A 16,273-nucleotide genomic window follows, 5' to 3' on the forward strand; every position below is an offset into this window, starting at 1 on the left:
CATTCCCAACGCCGCTGTCGCCTTGCCCACAGCACAATGCTGCTCACCTTCCATCCATGAGCCGATCCTGAGAAGACCTGTAGTGTTACACTCTCCAAGATCCTACAGCTTATCCTCCATTTCGAAGGATCTCTTCCAATATTCAAGAAATTCCCCATGTTTGCGCCACCGAGCGTCATCTTTGGGAAGACTCCTCAATACACCGTCGACCTCGATCACTACCTCTTTCGCTTTTTCGAGCTGCCCATTGGCCAGGTACAGACGTGGGAGCCAAGTCAGCGTTGCAATCCGGTTTGGGTTACCCAGAGGAAGCGTTGTTTTCTTGATTTTTGCAACATACTCGAATTGTTTCAGAGCTTCCTGGAGCCTGTTGGCCGTGGTATAAGCGCGCCCAAGCTCATGCTGTGATGCTAGCAATACTGGGGAGTTCTCCGCGAGTATGCTCTGCCGAATATGAACAACGTGTTCGAGCAGATTGATTGCCTTCTCTACTTGTCCATCGTCTAGGTAAGCGCCCCCAAGGTCATGCTGTGACTTTAGCAATCCGGGATCATCAGCCGAGTGTTTCCTCTTCCTAAGTTGAACGATACTCTCCAACTGCGCGATCGCTTCCTTGAAGGCTCCACTACTAGCATACGTGCAGGCAAGATTGTTTTTAGATGATACAAGGTCTTCTTCGTGGAATGAATTTGCCTCTTGAAGACTGACTATTCGCCGCCACAAATCCAGACTCGATGGGTATCTGTTGAGGTCCCCCCAATTGCGTGCCATTTCTTTGTAAAACGGCAGCAGGTTGATATCCTCTGGTCTCGATGGTTCTGCTTCAAGTGTTTCGAAGATTGCGAGCAGGAAAAGCTCCAGCTTTTGGTCAAGCCGGAAAATATGAAGTAGATATGCGATAACACGATTGACTTGGAGATACTCAACACCCCATGGGTCGCGGAAACTGCACGTCACTCTGTTATCCAAGAAAGAGCTGATGTGAGATTGGAGTTGTCTGGTGCGGAGCCTCCAGTTGCTTGAGTCCCGATAATAGTAAGATTGTGGAACAGACTTCATGGAGAAAGCGATGATTGAGCCAGTCATCATCCAAGCCTGCTCTTGCAGTTTCTGATCCAGGCGGTCTTTTGCCCAGGCATGTGCCAGTGGATGCATTGACACCAACTTGACGCCGTCTCCGTTGTCGATAGTGGCTTGTTTGATGAGTGAAAGAGCTTCCAGACAATCGAGCCCTGCTTGAAGACGCAAAGTCAAGCCTCGGCTCTCCGACAGAAATGCAGGTAAAAGATCCGCAAGACTCGTTGAGATTCTGCCAGTGTCGTTGCTGAATCCTGTTATCTTCATGTGACGGATTCCTCTCAAAGCGTCCTCGAAGATTGATGTGGGAAACCCGCTGTGATGAAACATCGCGAAAATCCCCAACAAGCACAACGCGTCCTCCGCCTCGGTACCCCCATCGGATTTGAGTGCACGGGCAGAGACCTCGAAGGTCGCGTACACGTCGCCGTATTTCGATCGTGCCTGTTTCGGCGAAGTTGTGAGAAGATGTTGGCGGTTGTCCTTGAAGAATCTGGGATATTCATTCCAGTTTCGGGCATCTCGAGATACGAACGCACCGGCCTGAATCAAGGCCAGAGTGTGAAAGTCGAGAAGCTCTACGATCGTCTTCGCTTGTGGCCGGTAGGAGTCCCAGTCCTTTGGGGGCAATTTGGCAGCTTTGAAGAGGAGCAGCATGGAGTCTTCAAAGGAGATTGGCTCGAGTTCTCGGCTGCCAATAGTCTCATGTTTTTCACATTCACGATTGCGCGACGTCATAAGAATTGAACCACTAGAAGCGGACGGGAAAAATGGTGCGTAGTCCCTCAGTTCGTCGGCGTTGTCCAAAACGAGGAGCCATGGGTAGGTGTTGAAATCAAGTTCGGCGAGAGCGCTTAAAGCGTCTCCCAGAGTCTGGTGTGTGTTGCCAGGGCGGATTTGATCCGCAATCTTCTTGAACTCTTGCTCTGCAGACACGAAGTCGCTTACATCAACCCAAAAAAGGCCCCAAAACCTTATACAGTTAGCATCTGCAATATACATATACTGCGGTGTGCGCAATGAAAGCCCAACTGTGCGCACTATATTTTCAAAAGAAAGATTCTTTTGTATAGTACTTACTCGTTCTGCATGTCCTTGAGAAGTTTCACACAAATCTCGCTTTTTCCAATGCCAGCCAAGCCATAGATGACATATCGTTTCTGTTCTCCAGCGGTGGCTCCCCTAAAGGCAGCCTTGATCTCCGCTACCTCAGCTTCACGGCCGAGAAAGTTTCTGTTCGGCGGTGGGTAGTTGCCATGTCGAAAGCGTTTCCGTTTGAGAGCAGAAGTCAAAGGGGCACTTTGGTAAAAGTTACCCTGCAAGATGGAATTTCTGTCGCCAGCCGTCACATCACCAAAGCTCTGAGAGGTAGATGCCATGTTTGATCATGGGTTATTTCGTTCATCTCCGCGAGGAGTTTGCGATATTGCAGGTAATGGACAGCGGGCGAAGTCCAAAATAAGAGGAGTGGCAAATGCGAGCAGGCAGCCTCGTCTGGAGAGAAGCGGGGTTGTCTACTCATGCATAGCCGGCTTACTGCACAGTCAGCCCGCATGTATTGATGCGACCATGACTACTGCATGTTCAGCTCGGCTCTTCAACTGCTGACGCGCGATTCCTGTAGCCTAGCTTGATCGGTTCCCTTCAGACTTGCGTACGATTTCATTACGTAGAAAGCAACGCGGCATTCGTCCACACACAAGTACACTGAGAATGTCCGTGTACGGATATCCTCATAATTAGTTTAAGCTTTGATTCCAGAGAATAAGATGCCGAAACGTTTTATTTGATTAATTCGGCTCGCTGGGCGTACACGCCTCGTACTGCCTAGGCTGCAGGTGTGATCGTGAGTGTGATTCGCTGTTTTCACGTCGCGATTTTCGTGGCGTTCATGGCAGTGCAGACGCTTGTGACGTGGCTCCACACTTATCGGTCCCCATCTCTTCGCTGAAGTGCTGGGATAAAGGAGAGAGCCCTGGAACCGAACCCAACTGAAGGATTCGGAAATCATCTAGTACAAGGCTGAACTTCCGTCTTCTCAGGATCTCGATCCTCTACAATCTCGATGCCGGATCCTCTCAGCATTTCTGCCGGCATTGTCGGCCTTCTACAAGCCGTGAAAAGCCTTCATGATTTCATGAACAGTATGAATGATGCCCCCGAAACTCTTACTCGAGCTAGAGATGATCTCAAGTCAACCGAGAGCGTCCTCGAGGACTTGCGCCAGTATCTTGAGATGCACGCGCAAACACCGCCAGCAGCAAAGGCTCTTACTGACCAGAAGTCAGCTTTGAGCTCCGTTCTGCCGCAGTTTGAGAAATTATGCAGGGACTTCCACAAGAAGCTGGATAGTTGCGTTCGCCGTTCAGCTGAAGGCAGCAAACTGGCCTGGACAGACCGGGTGGTGGCCAGTCTGAAGAAGGGAAGCATCGAAAAGTTCCGAGAGGAAGTATCAAAAGCCCGGCAGCTCATCAGCTTGAGAGTTGATATGGTCTCACTGTAAGTTCGCTTGGCCTCATTGCGTAGCGACCGCTAAAAGGTCATCTCCACCCTAGCCTCAATGCCGAACAAAACACTGCAGCGCTCCACGATTTCCAACACAAGAACGAAACGACAATGGCGAGCATCATCCAGCAACTCGGAGAAATTGACATATCCATGAGGAAGTTCCAAGAGCTTTCTGACGAGTCTTCGGAGGCCATGGAGAAAGCCCTCAGGGACCAAGAAGTTGCGCTGAAGGAACAACTCCTCCTGTGTGAGGAGAACCGTGTCGCAGCCGACAGCCGAGTGCGTCACGAGCAAGACTTTGGTAACACAAAGGCTGGAGACAACGCGCGGAACCTGCAGATCTTGGATTTAGACAAGGTAAAAGGCTCGTTCAAACAGAAGTATGGCAGTCTGGAAATTGGCAATGGCACGTGGAGCGCCCAGGGTGCCGCCAGTGCGACTATGGTAGAGAGGTTCTTCTACGGACCTACTGCCGCCTATCAGCCGGAAAGTTCCCGAGGTCCTGGAAGGCGGCTGGGTAGTAACGTCGCTACTTTGGATGGCATTCGAAGCGGGTCGGCACCTGGATGGTCTGGATCGTAGAAGTAAATTCTGTGTCCTTGTTAATTCCTTTTTGAAATTTCAGTTTCCTCTTCTACCATTTGTCTGAGAGTTCGTCGGGCCAGGCTGAGGTCTCTCCCTGGCTGACGTGCGCCTCGGCCACAAAGTCATTCTCTTATGCTCTGCCGAAGCCTGCCGACCCCCTGAAGGATTCTCCTATCCACCAATTGAAACAACATCGCTATCACGGTAGTGCACTCGCTGTTCCGCCTTCGTGTGCTCAAATCCTGTCCGCCGTCTATGCTACGTTTTGAGTGCAGCAAAGAGAACGGCCTCGAGACGCTGCACAATCCTGTCGACATTTTGATTGATCTGATTCGATGAGCCGAAAGCTGGAATGGTGCGAGATGTTCCGCGGGCTTGCAACTTTCTGCGTCCCTTCGCTAGCCGAGACAGCCGCGAATGATGGATGACTGGCCGGAGTCCGCCAGCAAGCAGACCGACTGCCCGCCTTTCCTTGGCACCAGCCTCCAAAATTGAATTTTTTCGTGACTGCTAACCAAAACATCCATGCGCACCGCCATGGAGATTTGTCAGGTCGATGACCGCAAGCAACGACGGTGGGGATGTGGGAGATGATGAGTGTGATTTGTTGCAGGGGCGTCGATGCATTTTCGCAGCCGGGTGGCGATGTCGGGGTGCAATGAGCGGGGGCTATGTTAGCACGTGCGAAAAAGAAAGTTCGCGGCATTTTGAGGTGGTAATGATAACTGCCCGGGTAACTGTCTCTAGAGGGAGCCTGTGGGCTTCCATAGCCGCAAAGCTTTCGCGTGGGTGTGGAGACGGCGTGCCTATCTACTTGAGGGAGTGCCAGTTATATTATGTTGCACGTACTGGTCTCATAAGGGACGTGCCCATGTTGTCGACACCATCAAGGACGTGCGGGGTGATGAACGCGCCGTGTGGATCGACCAGCACGTGTTTCAGCGAATCCTTGCTCCAAAGAATCGACGAGATGCGCTTTCGACGCACGGAGCGAGTCCACTTATTAGGGAGTTACGGACACGGTTGAATAAAGCGGGCGGAGTGCAAGGGGGCAAACGGAGGTGCTGGAGCCTTTGCGGGCTGATGTCGAAGGCCGGCTCTGCTGCTGATGCTGCTGCCTTTGTTGCCCGTCGATATTACCCAAACCCAAAGTCAGTTTGGGTCCCGTCGACGGCCCGGCCCGCCCCGCCGCTCGGGAGATCAGTGTGGGCCCGAGCCGGATCCCGAACATTACCGCCGCGGTTTCGCAAGTGGGTACGGAAGCGCGAGGGAGCAAGATAAGCGAAACAGCGGCGCCGCGAGCGGGGAAGAGCGTGGGAGGGCGAGGGGCGGAGGAGGCGGTGTGTGCGAGGAAGAGGCTAGGCGGGCCGAGTGCGCCTGCCAGCCGAACCGGGGTGGTCAACAATCAAAATTTGTTTAAAGCAAACCACACAAACATCGGGGTTGTAGCTCAACTAAACAAAGAAACAGAAAGGACTACCTTAATTGGAAGCGTACTTACTTGTTTACTTGGCAAGTACACGGACCACTATCGTAAGACATATTATAGTGTTTCGTCCTAATTTGGTATAGCTATGGGAGGCGGGGGGTACGGTGGGGCGTTAGAGGCGGGTCGTAATACCGAGGGAATAAAATACTGTACGAATCTCACGATGGTCCGCATATACATCAAGCAAACATATATGGTTGAATTTGTTTGTTGACCGCCCTGAGGCGAAGGGAGAATGCCGGGCGGCGCAGCGGTGGTGGCTCCGTTCCAGGCTCTAGTTAGACTTGGTTAGTGCGTATATGGGGGCAAGCGGCATCTGCCATGGTCGTCGTTGTAGTCATAGGGCTAGTTGGCAGGGCGATACGTAGTGTTTATCAGTCGCATTTCCAGCCCTGTAGAACCCCCAGGCAGTGCGGGTTCGATGCAAGTCACCTAGAAAACTACGTCCCCGGTGACACGGCCGGCGCCGACGAGGATGGAGATGTTCTCTATACAAATTGCGCGGGTGAAGTTAGAGCTGAGAATATGAAAGCGGATCACACTGATTGCTCTGGATCTGAACATGTAACGAAAGGAAGCCTTGGTTAAAGCGTTACGCGAGCAACGTCTTTTTCACCTCCGAGCTACCATGATGTCGTTTCCTCCTGCAGTAATCTTCGGCTTAGCTGTGCCATGGACTATGAGAACAAATGTGAAAGCTTCTACGAATCCAGGTAGTAGTCAAGGATAATCAGACAACATCTATACGTATCGTTGTATTTTTCCGAACATAAAACGTAACCCATGTGATGCTTTCCAAAGCCTTGAAGAGGGAAGGGCTTTCACAAGGATTGAAAGCGGCAGTGGGCTTCTTGAAGCGGGATCGGTTGGGCTGTTCTTTAAAAAGAAATGTATTAAAAGCTGCCAGCGTATGGACTTTGGGCTCCCCCGATACTAAATCTTGCGACGCCAGCATCGGTGTGTATTTCAGAATATGGAAAACTCCGTGAGACTCCAATGCTTTCTATTTCAGCATATCCCAGCCCCGAACCGTTTCTCGGCATGTATCTCGTTCGAAACCAATCACACCATCTCAACCGTGCCACGCCCTCGACTGCGGTTTTCTCCCTTCCCCATTATGCTATCCGTGCTTTCTGTGCTCCCAGTCCGCACACCATAAGCGCTTTGAACGCTGTAGGTGCTCGTGATAACAATGTCGTCATCGTTCGTAGCTCTAGGCCACTCAGTATCGCTTTTCACTTCCCTGGCTCTACTTGCTTTCGAGACCGTTACTCCCCCTTCAACGGAGCCAAGTGGGATGCTATCTCCTCGGCTGCGGCCCCGAGTGCCACGTGATCTGCCTCGAGAGGAGAAGAACATGTTCCAGATGGACGTCCCAGATCTGTCGCTCGAGTATCCGATCAACTTTGGCGCAATCTTTTTGGCGAGAGGCTTGAGCGTGACGATGCACTGGCACATGATTCCAATCATGATCTCAATGGATCTGGACCGAGGCGCCACAGTCGTCAGTTAGGGAATGTGTTTGCAGAAAAGGGTGAGATATCACGCGACACTTACGACCAGTTGCAGACTTTTGCTTGCTCGTATGTGAAGTCTGGTTTCCCGGGCAACCTTTGGATGATGACGAGACGTACGATACTGGCGATGATGACGCTGCAAACGGTGTTAGCTTGAAAGCTGACGCGGCCTGGAGCTTATGGGGGATTACAAAGAACCGCCAGCCAGCACTACCCCGAGGACTACACGCTGTCCGACCGGGAGATGTAGCTTATAGATCATGGGAATGGGCTACTTCTGTTAGCATCTCTTGTCTTGTCTTACATGGATAAGAAAGTGTCTTGCCATCAATACAATGATTGCATCCGTCACGATGTTGGAGATGGCTTGCGCAACAGCCAATGTTGCAATGCAATCGGCTTTCGTTGGATCTGTAGGCTTGCATCCTGCACTGGTCTACAAGATGTCAGTTCAGAAGGGGACTCGGTGGCTTTGGGAAAACAGACAACGAAGGTAGTCGCCAGAGTGTATGCCATGATGATGACCATAAGAACATATATGGCAATCCGGAAGAGCTTGTCCGGATTGACGTGGCGATATCTGTTCATGTGTCAGCGACCCCCAGCATAGTCTAGTGGAGGGCGAGACACACGTGAGCAGGATGGAGAACTTTGAGAGCATGGGGGCCCAGCTGCAATACGAATGGATGAGCGTGTCGAGTCGGTAAATCAGCGTTTGAGATATCGTACCAGTAAGTAGTGACCACTGGTATGCTCCACTGTAATTCATTTAGTACCAGGAATGCAAGGAACTTTAGGTAGGCGTTCCTACTTCAGCATATTTCACAACCTGTGCAAGACTGGTATTCCATAGGTGATCTCCGAAACCGTATTCCATCCCTACAGACTGATTAGTGTGTTGCTTGAGCAATCTTTCGAACGGGAGAGGGAAGCGCACATTGGATGCAACAAACGATGAAGCCGATACCCATCAGCTATTGTTTATCCCTCTTAGCTTGCATGAATCAGATGCGGGGACATTATATTTACCCATGCTGCCACAACTGCGTCTACAGGAGATTAGCTTGAGCTCAGATATGGTGGACCATCCATGTTAACTTACAGTCATCCAACCCGATATGCTTGACCACTACCGCACGTGTCCACACCCTTAGAGCCACCGTGACGGTGGCGCCAGCCGCGACTCCACTGGAGATGATGATGAAGTCCCTCTGTACAGAAGTCATCGCCGGATCAAGGTTGGATGTCTCGCCCGATGGCGCCGCCATGGCGGGAGTGTTTTCCAAGTCCATATCAGCAGTGATGGGCTTGGCGGAGGCAGTTTTGTCGTCCGAAATTTTCTCGAGGGAGGGAGAACGACAGATGGCGGAGCGAGATGACATAGGGCAAAGGGTGATCAGGGGTAAGTATAAGCGATAAAAGGTCTCACTGAGACCAGAACGTGAGTGGGGGCACGTTCATACGTGGACATGGGCGCCCTGCATGGGCGGCATTCGAGTCAGCGGTACTGCTCGAAGGGGCCAAGTGCAAACATGTTGTTTCGAAACGGTACCTGACTCTCGGGTCTTATGATTCAGGAACGAGCTGCAATGCCCCTTCTTGCATATACTCCAAGTGCCGGTACACCAACGTATCTTTCGTGCCGGCACAAACCTACAGGATGCGTAGGCACAGGCAGAGGAGTAGGATCACTAGTAAGTGGTCAGTTTTACTCTGCAACTAACGAGTCATGCACCGGGCCCTTGTATTATTCCTACGCCGCACCATCACAGCCAAAAGATAAGAACAAGGGCACTTTCGGCCCCAGTGTCCAGGAATGGACAGCGTACCGCCATAGGCCCCCGTCTCACCAGACACGAGATTCATGGGTCTGTACGTTTTCGGAACACGGCTTGGCCAAAAAGCCTGGAGCTTTACGGAAAACCAATTCGGCACACAGTATGGGGATAAGCGCGCGCAGACGTCGAGCTTCGGGCCGCACCCATGAATAAGTGAAAGGGCTGATAAAACCCCGAAACTACAGACTCCCCGTCCTTGCCCTGCATAGAACGGCATTTTCACAGATCGATTCGTTTCTGCGGTCCAAGGAAGGGAAAACATGGCGACGTTACTCCTCGCGCTTGTCGCCACCACGAGCGTTTCCGGCGTTTTCGCGCACCAGCTGTTTTTTCGCCGTATCCATGTCGACAACCACCCGTTTCTAGTGCTCGCTGCTTCATTCGGACTGTACCTGGCGCTGGCGTCATTTCTCCAGGCCCGATTCGCTCAGCAGGTCTCGGCACCTTATGGTGTCGCTTTGCTCCTTATGTCCTCCTTCGTGGTGTCGATATGGGGTAGCATGTTGACATACCGCGCATTCTTCCATCCGCTCCGGAACTTTCCTGGCCCGTTTCCGGCACGGTTGTCCAAATTCTGGGCTGTGGGGCAGGTCTTGAGTAGCGGGCTGAAGTGGTACAAGGTTGACGCTGAGCTTCACAAGAAGTACGGGGACTACGTGCGCACCGGTACGTTCCTTTCCTCGGTGGCACGCAAGATTGGATCCGGCGAGATCGTGAAACCTAATCTCAGGACACTACAGGTCCTCGTGAACTTTCCATCCGTGATCCCAAAGCGCTGAGCGCCATCCTGGGTTTCACGTCCAAGACGCTCAAAGGCCCTTTCTACGACGGCATGGAAGATTCTGTAAGCACCACTCGAGACAAAAAGCTGCATAAGTCAAGACGCAAGCTCTGGGACACTTCGATGAAGTATTGTAAGCAACCGCCCCCTGCATCAGTGTTCCCGCTTGCTTATTGACTCCGGGCTCAGTGCTTTCTACGTACACTCCCCAGCTCGAGCAGTTCACCGACATCCTGCTGGAGCGAATCGGTAAGAATGTTGGCAAGCCGGTTCCTATCAATGACCTGGCCATGCACTACAGCTACGACGTCATGACGCAGCTGGCGTTCGGCGAGCCCGGCGGCTTCGTGGATGGCAGTGCGGACGACGTGGCTACCGACATGCTCGACGGAATGCAGAAGGGCATCGACGCCATTGGCATCCTTTGCCAGATGCCTTGGGTCTTGGGCATCTTGATGGCTCTTGCTACGGTGATCCCCACGCCGATGAGCACCTTTAATGGATGGGCAGCGAAGTCGTTGGAGCGGAGAATGAAGGTACGTAACGCTCTGACCGATTTCACGCTACAGTGTAGCAATAGGAAAAGAACGGGGAAGGACAGCAAAACTAAACGTATGGCGATACAGATGAAGAACCCGAAGCCGGACCTCATCGGCCATCTCATCGCAGAGACGGCCCCTGACGACAAGAAGGGACAACACATGCTCTTCACAGACTCGCGTGTCATCGTCAGCGCCGGAAGGTCAGTCTCCACCATCGCCCTCTAAAACCAAAGCTCATGGTCGCAGCGACACAACCGCCTCCGCAATCAGCGAGATTCTCATCATGCTCGCCCTACGCCCCACCTACGTCTCCGCCCTTCGTGCCGAGATGGACCCAGTCTTCGCCGGCACCACCGACGAGTACTCGTGCCAAAAGGCATACCCGGTGCTCGACTCGCTCATCAACGAGACTCTGCGCCTCTACCCGCCCGTCCTGTTCGGCTCTCCCCGCGTGACGCCGCCAGGCGGCCTCAAGATCGGCGACGTGTTCGTGCCCGAGGACACCGTCGTGTACGTACCCGGCTGGCAGCTGCACCACGACGCGCGCAACTTCCCGCAGCCGGACGAGTTCATCCCAGAGCGGTGGACCACACGGCCGGAGTTGATTGTGAACAGGAGCGCGTTTATTCCATTTTTGATCGGTGAGTTTGAAATGCTTTTGCTCTTCTTCCTCTCTTCTTTTCCTGGCTGGACGTATGTTGGATCGCGGACTGATTCGTTTCCTGCAGGCGAAAACAACTGCCCTGGAAAACCCCTTGCCATGATGGAGATCCGCTCTGTGATAGCGAGGACCCTCCACAAGTACGACGTCAGCCTGCCCGACGGAGCATCGGTGACGGAGAAGGGCTTTTTCGAGGGAGTCAAGGATCACTTCATTGCCGGGGTGCCGAAGCAGAACCTCGTCTTCACTCAGAGAGTCATGTAAGGTGGTAGAGGTCAAAGCGGGTACTGTGTGCGGGCCCGTCGTGTTGTTTTTATTGGAGCAGAGGGCGTCCTACTGATTCTCAAGTCGAGGTGGCTTACTGAGTAATACGGCACCAGTTCTATCATATTTAATTGAATTCCAGCCCTATAAGTTGAACTTGATCAATGGGCGTGTTAAAGCCCACTATTCAAGTAGAGTTTGTGTACGTAGCACCTGTGTTGGAGCATTCCGTCATTTCGGGTAGAGATTTGTTGATCGTGTTTGTGTATAAAACGAAGCAAGCGAAAACAAAGAGCCTCATCCCATCTCAGGGTTGTCCATGCTGGCACCGCAATAGGGCAAGGACAGGGTTTCCGCACGACGCTTCTCCTTTCAAGCAAGCAAAGCCCCGAAAAAAAAAACAAATAGGGGAGCTTCCCTCCTAAACGGACGTACAGGGGCTTTGAGAAGGAGTGGTTCATTTGGGGGCGAGATTGCCCAAACTCCATCATCTACGCCCTGGCCTTCAACGTCCGCCGATCTCCCCTCAAGCGAGAGCTCGGTGCAGCTCGCTTGCAAGCGAACGAACGACACAGATCCGGGCCAATGACACGCATCCCAGACACGCGCCGATCGTTGTTGGAACAAGCCGTTCCGAACGGATCCGCCGGCTAAAATCAGTCGGCCGCGTCGGGTCTCGCATCCCTCTCGGCACCGCTACCGCATCCATTCTCCTCAAACGTTTCCCACCGCCAAGTGCTCGGCGAAATCAGGGCAGGCCAGCGCCCCACCCTCTACCTCAGCCTCACCTCCCACTCGCCCCACCCTTCCGCCTGCCTGACCGACGCGGACGAATTTCTTCTCGTACCCAGCAGGTGCTGGCAAGTACGACGATACGGGCATCTTTGATCAGCCAGACTATGACCCAGCGCGCGAGCTGAGTTCCATGAGCCACAGCGGGAGATGACGCGACGCGACGCGACGGCGGACGCTCCGACGCATGTTGACGGCAGGGGACGCCCAGAACGCCACGCCGGCGGCACAGCCAAATTGCCAGCCAATCACAACACTCACTCGCCGCAGCTTCCCAACGCCCCGGCCTGACCCCTGGCGTCGGCCTGCCGTCCGCGGGAGGCTCTCCATCCCGTCTTCACCGCCGGTACGCCCCTGCATTGGTTCCCTGCCGAGGCGGAGCTTCCGAAAATCTAGTGCGATTGCCGGCCTATCTCCGCCATGTACGGACGTAGCTTGCTGCGTGTAGCTACTGAACGCAACTGCAAATGCCGTGCATGTATGGGTCTTCGGCTCCGGACAGGCACACATCTCCAGCGACATCAAGGCGCAGTATATAGATATCTGGAGGATGTGAGCTTCGGTTTGAATCGGTAGATCAACTTTACGAAAGTGTTTTGAAGGAGGGGCGGGGCGAAGCCGCATTCGGCGGTGGTGTTGATCCAAGGACTGATATCAAGGCGCCTCTTCGATGATAAGAGGCTAGAGGATCATGAAGGAAACAGCTGTAGAGAACGCCACATCCCGGACAGTACAAGAGGTTCTTCCCGATTCTCCAGATAGCATGATACTTTACGCCGCCGTTGCCTCCAAAGACACTGATCGAATCAAGGCGATCTCAGGGCAGAAACTGCCTCTGGTCGAGATAACGGACAAGCCCGGTCGGACAGCCCTGTGTCTGGTCGTTAACGATTGCAATTATCATCCGGAAACCCCGAACTCATATCCGTCCTTGTCCAGCTCCCAATTCCCCATAGCAGCTCTCTTTTGTCAACCACGAGGACTGATTATGGGGCACCATGCCTTCCACAATAGGAATCACCTTGCGCAGGTTGTCCGGCTCGAAGAATGCGCCGCATACGCCGAGCAGCCGTACGGGGACCTGAATTTTCCTCTTGGGCTGGCCTTCCATTAAGGAAAATCTGAAGTCATGCAAACTCTATTCGGGAGGAGCGGACGAGCTTCAAACCTTAGCACTCGTGTCGGACCAATAGCTCGCTGTCTGAGGCATTCATGAGGGTTTGAGAAGGTGCAGAAAGCGTGTAGCAGAGGATGAGGATCTCGGCTGGGTTTTTACTCAGCTAAAATGCACCCTTCTTCCTCAAACCAGGCTACATGAGCAGCGATGGAAGAGGTTAGTTGACCCCATTCATGTAGATCAAGGGTCAGCGGCGCGATACGACATCTCAGGATCACTGGTTGCCGTACTTCGAGGGCTCTCTGTAAGGCAAAGGGTAGTTTCTCCGCACTGATGAACTTGTTATATCATGAAATGTAATCCAGTGCATGTCTGCTTCTGGCAGTAACTGAGTTATAGGCAGATCGCCATTGAATGTGCTAGTGATCCATGGTACTTATCTGTCTGCAGGCCTCCAATTGTCGAAGAAGGCCAACCGACAAATGAACTCGTCCACAGCCAAGATTTCATCCAGATTCTCGTCTGCACGGGCGGTTTCCGTGTGCAACGAGGCATGTCGTAGTCGAGCCAGCTCGTCCATGATGTACATGTTAGCACTTCGAGGTACATCGGTGTAAACGAGGTCGACCAAGTCTTTGATCTTATCCTTAAGGGTCAAGGGCAAGCTGAAGTGTTCATTGTTGTCTGCAATAGCGTTCTCCAGGACTAATTGCTGGTGATGTCGGACCCTTAAAATGTCAAAGATGCGGTAGTTGCACGTTCGGGCAGCCAAGGCGAGCTTCTATGAGTGGGAATAGCATGTTCTATGCGCAACCGCGTCGTACTCCCACGCGAAGTAAAGCCACTAGGCCAGATATCCGACGAGTTTCGTTTGCCCTGCATGTAAGCATCTTTCGTACGACTCCTGGGCGAGCTTTGTAAATAGTGTACGAGTTGCCTTGTTGCGCTTCGTTCGCTCGGGTACGGAGTCTTTAATTCCCAGCTCATCAGTGAAACAAATACGTGTAGACGTTTTCAAAGAGGCGGGGCTTATCGCCTCTTTAACGGGTGAGGAGACAGTTTGCGGTGATTTGTGCGGCCGAAGCCTAACATCTGGGTGTGTCGGAGCCTGTTCGGACACTGTAGCAGGACGGATCTCATACGGAGGTGGATTAAGCAACGGATTCCACGTGGGCCTCGTCAAGGCACCATCTTCGGTTGGAAACGCATCCTATTTGTCCGTGAGCAGCCTTGGCTTCAAGCTTCGAAGAAGCAAGAGGTGCATACTCGAGCACCGACACGATTGATGGCGACGGCGATGGCTTCCATATGTCATGTAACGGCACAGCCATTACATCAGAGTGCACCACCGAGTGTGCTGCTCGCAGCATGGTGTGCGGCGCTACGGTGATCCCACCCGCCCGGGCTTTATGAGAGCAGTCCTGACTCTGAACGAAGAAACGAATAGGTTGCACATACCAGCCAGGTTTGCGGGTGAAAGCAGGTTGAGGGCGTCGAACGATCAGTTTGCAGGTCGAGTTCAATGGTAGAGGTGGGCGCGGGTGGATCTAAGGGAGTCAATGGGAGTGTAGATAGACGGTAACCCGCGGGGCTGCGGGCAGTCTTCCATGGCCGTTGAGTTCGAAGAGGAGCGTAGACAAAAACAGAAGATGAAGTGGGCGAGAAGTGATAATGCAATGCGCGGCGGGGTTAAGCGAGAGAGCTAAGCGAAATCGGGTTAGTGGCGGGCGTTGTCGAGCCTGCGGGGGTGACCCGAGCTTCGGTCTGGCTTCCTCCACTCTTCCTCCACCCTGATTGACGCTACCGACCAATCACGTCGTCACCAATACGAGGCTGATCCAGCATCACGACCAGTCGCTCTCAACGCGTTGGCAGTTTTCTATGTCGCGAGTGAATTTCGGTCGAACCTTCTCCCATTCTTTGTGCACAGTAATCCCCGGTCCAATCGAAACTAAGCATGCGGCCGAAGTGCGAGACAACCGGTCATGAAACGTTGCAACGTGCATTACAGCAGGAGCCGCTCGGCTGATCACTCATGAATTTCAGCGCTTGTCCCGTTTCTCACCCTTCTCGCGCGAGACTATATGCCTAGCAATCGATAAGCCAATAGAAAGGAGCTCCGGGGCTGCGCGATATAGCCCCATCTGTACCGGCGCTACGACGAGTGTCTTACAGCAAGGGTTGTCTGGTTCAGGCGAAGCGTTTCTCCCATTCTCGCCGTTCTTGCGTGACACCGTGATCGACGAGCCAATAGGGTACCGCGTACCTGCGCCGCGCCGCCCCCAACCTGCCTCGACCTCCGACCGCCCAAACGCACGACGTCTTCACTTTGTGTGCGTACTGGAGCACCATGCATATCGGTTGCTTGGTTGGCTCCGCCGTTGAGCCGACGTCATATTTACGCAGCCTCAGTCCCCCCCTTCCACAGCCTTCACAGCCCCTCCTTCTACTGTTCGCTTTGCCGCTCCAACGTCTGCGGTCTTCAGAAATGGAAGTCCACGCCAAGATGAAAGTCGACGAGGTCATGGAGATTTACGGATGGAATACCCACCAGCAAAAACGATTCCGCGTAAGTTCGCCCGTTCATTGTGACAGTACATTGGCTGGGCCTTACTAGCTGCTAGGATGCTGTTTTCAAGGAGGGGAGGAAGCTCCTCTATAATGACGAGTACTGGAAAAACGAGCGAAGACCAGACCCGTTCGATTTGGCCGAGCTTTCCAACAGCGTTATGATGCATGTTATAGAGAATCTCAGGGCTCAGCTCTCCATGGACGATCTGGAGGCCAAGAGAACCATGAGCCCAGAGCTCGTGAAGTGGAAGTTGCAACAGTGGATTAGCGCCGAGAGAAGTACGTTTCAACCTACCTACTACCCACGTCACAGCTGACTGAGGGTACAAAGAGAGAATCTCCCAACGCCCAAGTAGTTCGGAGCGAAGCCGGTCTAGAACGTCGGGATTTTATGACCCGGTAGCGGATGCCCTTGGTAGGAACTAAAGTTCATCTTGCTTTCCAGTTTCCACTTTCGCAGATAGGGATGGAGGACTGAGGTTGGAAATATCGGAATTGCCGTTGGTCCTGCCTCTTGCCATCAACATCGCG

General features: G+C 53.0%; 5 protein-coding genes across 5 annotated transcripts; 3 read left to right on the forward strand and 2 right to left on the reverse strand.

The window, feature by feature from the left end:
• Positions 1 to 102: 102 nt before the first annotated feature.
• Positions 103 to 2,456, reverse strand: BKCO1_25000121 (kinesin light chain 1 protein; the record flags this gene model as incomplete). Its single annotated transcript, XM_020273227.1, has 2 exons — positions 103 to 2,050; positions 2,158 to 2,456. 2 exons carry the CDS (start codon positions 2,454 to 2,456, stop codon positions 103 to 105), a joined length of 2,247 nt encoding a protein of 748 aa, XP_020130355.1.
• A 686-nt stretch (positions 2,457 to 3,142) lies between these two features.
• On the forward strand, positions 3,143 to 4,167 carry BKCO1_25000122 (nacht and ankyrin domain protein; the record flags this gene model as incomplete). Its single annotated transcript, XM_020273228.1, has 2 exons — positions 3,143 to 3,576; positions 3,633 to 4,167. 2 exons carry the CDS (start codon positions 3,143 to 3,145, stop codon positions 4,165 to 4,167), a joined length of 969 nt encoding a protein of 322 aa, XP_020130356.1.
• Positions 4,168 to 6,721: 2,554 nt separating this feature from the next.
• On the reverse strand, positions 6,722 to 8,558 carry BKCO1_25000123 (uncharacterized protein; the record flags this gene model as incomplete). Its single annotated transcript, XM_020273229.1, has 11 exons — positions 6,722 to 7,142; positions 7,217 to 7,312; positions 7,368 to 7,447; positions 7,511 to 7,612; positions 7,663 to 7,756; positions 7,809 to 7,847; positions 7,906 to 7,934; positions 7,988 to 8,055; positions 8,114 to 8,150; positions 8,206 to 8,225; positions 8,279 to 8,558. The coding sequence occupies 11 exons, from the start codon at positions 8,556 to 8,558 to the stop codon at positions 6,722 to 6,724; spliced, it is 1,266 nt and encodes a 421-aa protein (XP_020130357.1).
• A 716-nt stretch (positions 8,559 to 9,274) lies between these two features.
• Positions 9,275 to 11,262, forward strand: BKCO1_25000124 (cytochrome p450 monooxygenase; the record flags this gene model as incomplete). The annotated part of the gene is made up of 6 exons (XM_020273230.1): positions 9,275 to 9,680; positions 9,755 to 9,928; positions 9,985 to 10,331; positions 10,422 to 10,537; positions 10,584 to 10,978; positions 11,066 to 11,262. The coding sequence occupies 6 exons, from the start codon at positions 9,275 to 9,277 to the stop codon at positions 11,260 to 11,262; spliced, it is 1,635 nt and encodes a 544-aa protein (XP_020130358.1).
• Positions 11,263 to 15,659: 4,397 nt separating this feature from the next.
• On the forward strand, positions 15,660 to 16,059 carry BKCO1_25000125 (uncharacterized protein; the record flags this gene model as incomplete). The annotated part of the gene is made up of 2 exons (XM_020273231.1): positions 15,660 to 15,740; positions 15,796 to 16,059. The coding sequence occupies 2 exons, from the start codon at positions 15,660 to 15,662 to the stop codon at positions 16,057 to 16,059; spliced, it is 345 nt and encodes a 114-aa protein (XP_020130359.1).
• Positions 16,060 to 16,273: the final 214 nt, after the last annotated feature.

The sequence above is a fragment of the Diplodia corticola genome (genome assembly GCF_001883845.1).
Source record: "Diplodia corticola strain CBS 112549 chromosome Unknown scaffold25, whole genome shotgun sequence".
NCBI lineage: Eukaryota > Fungi > Ascomycota > Dothideomycetes > Botryosphaeriales > Botryosphaeriaceae > Diplodia > Diplodia corticola.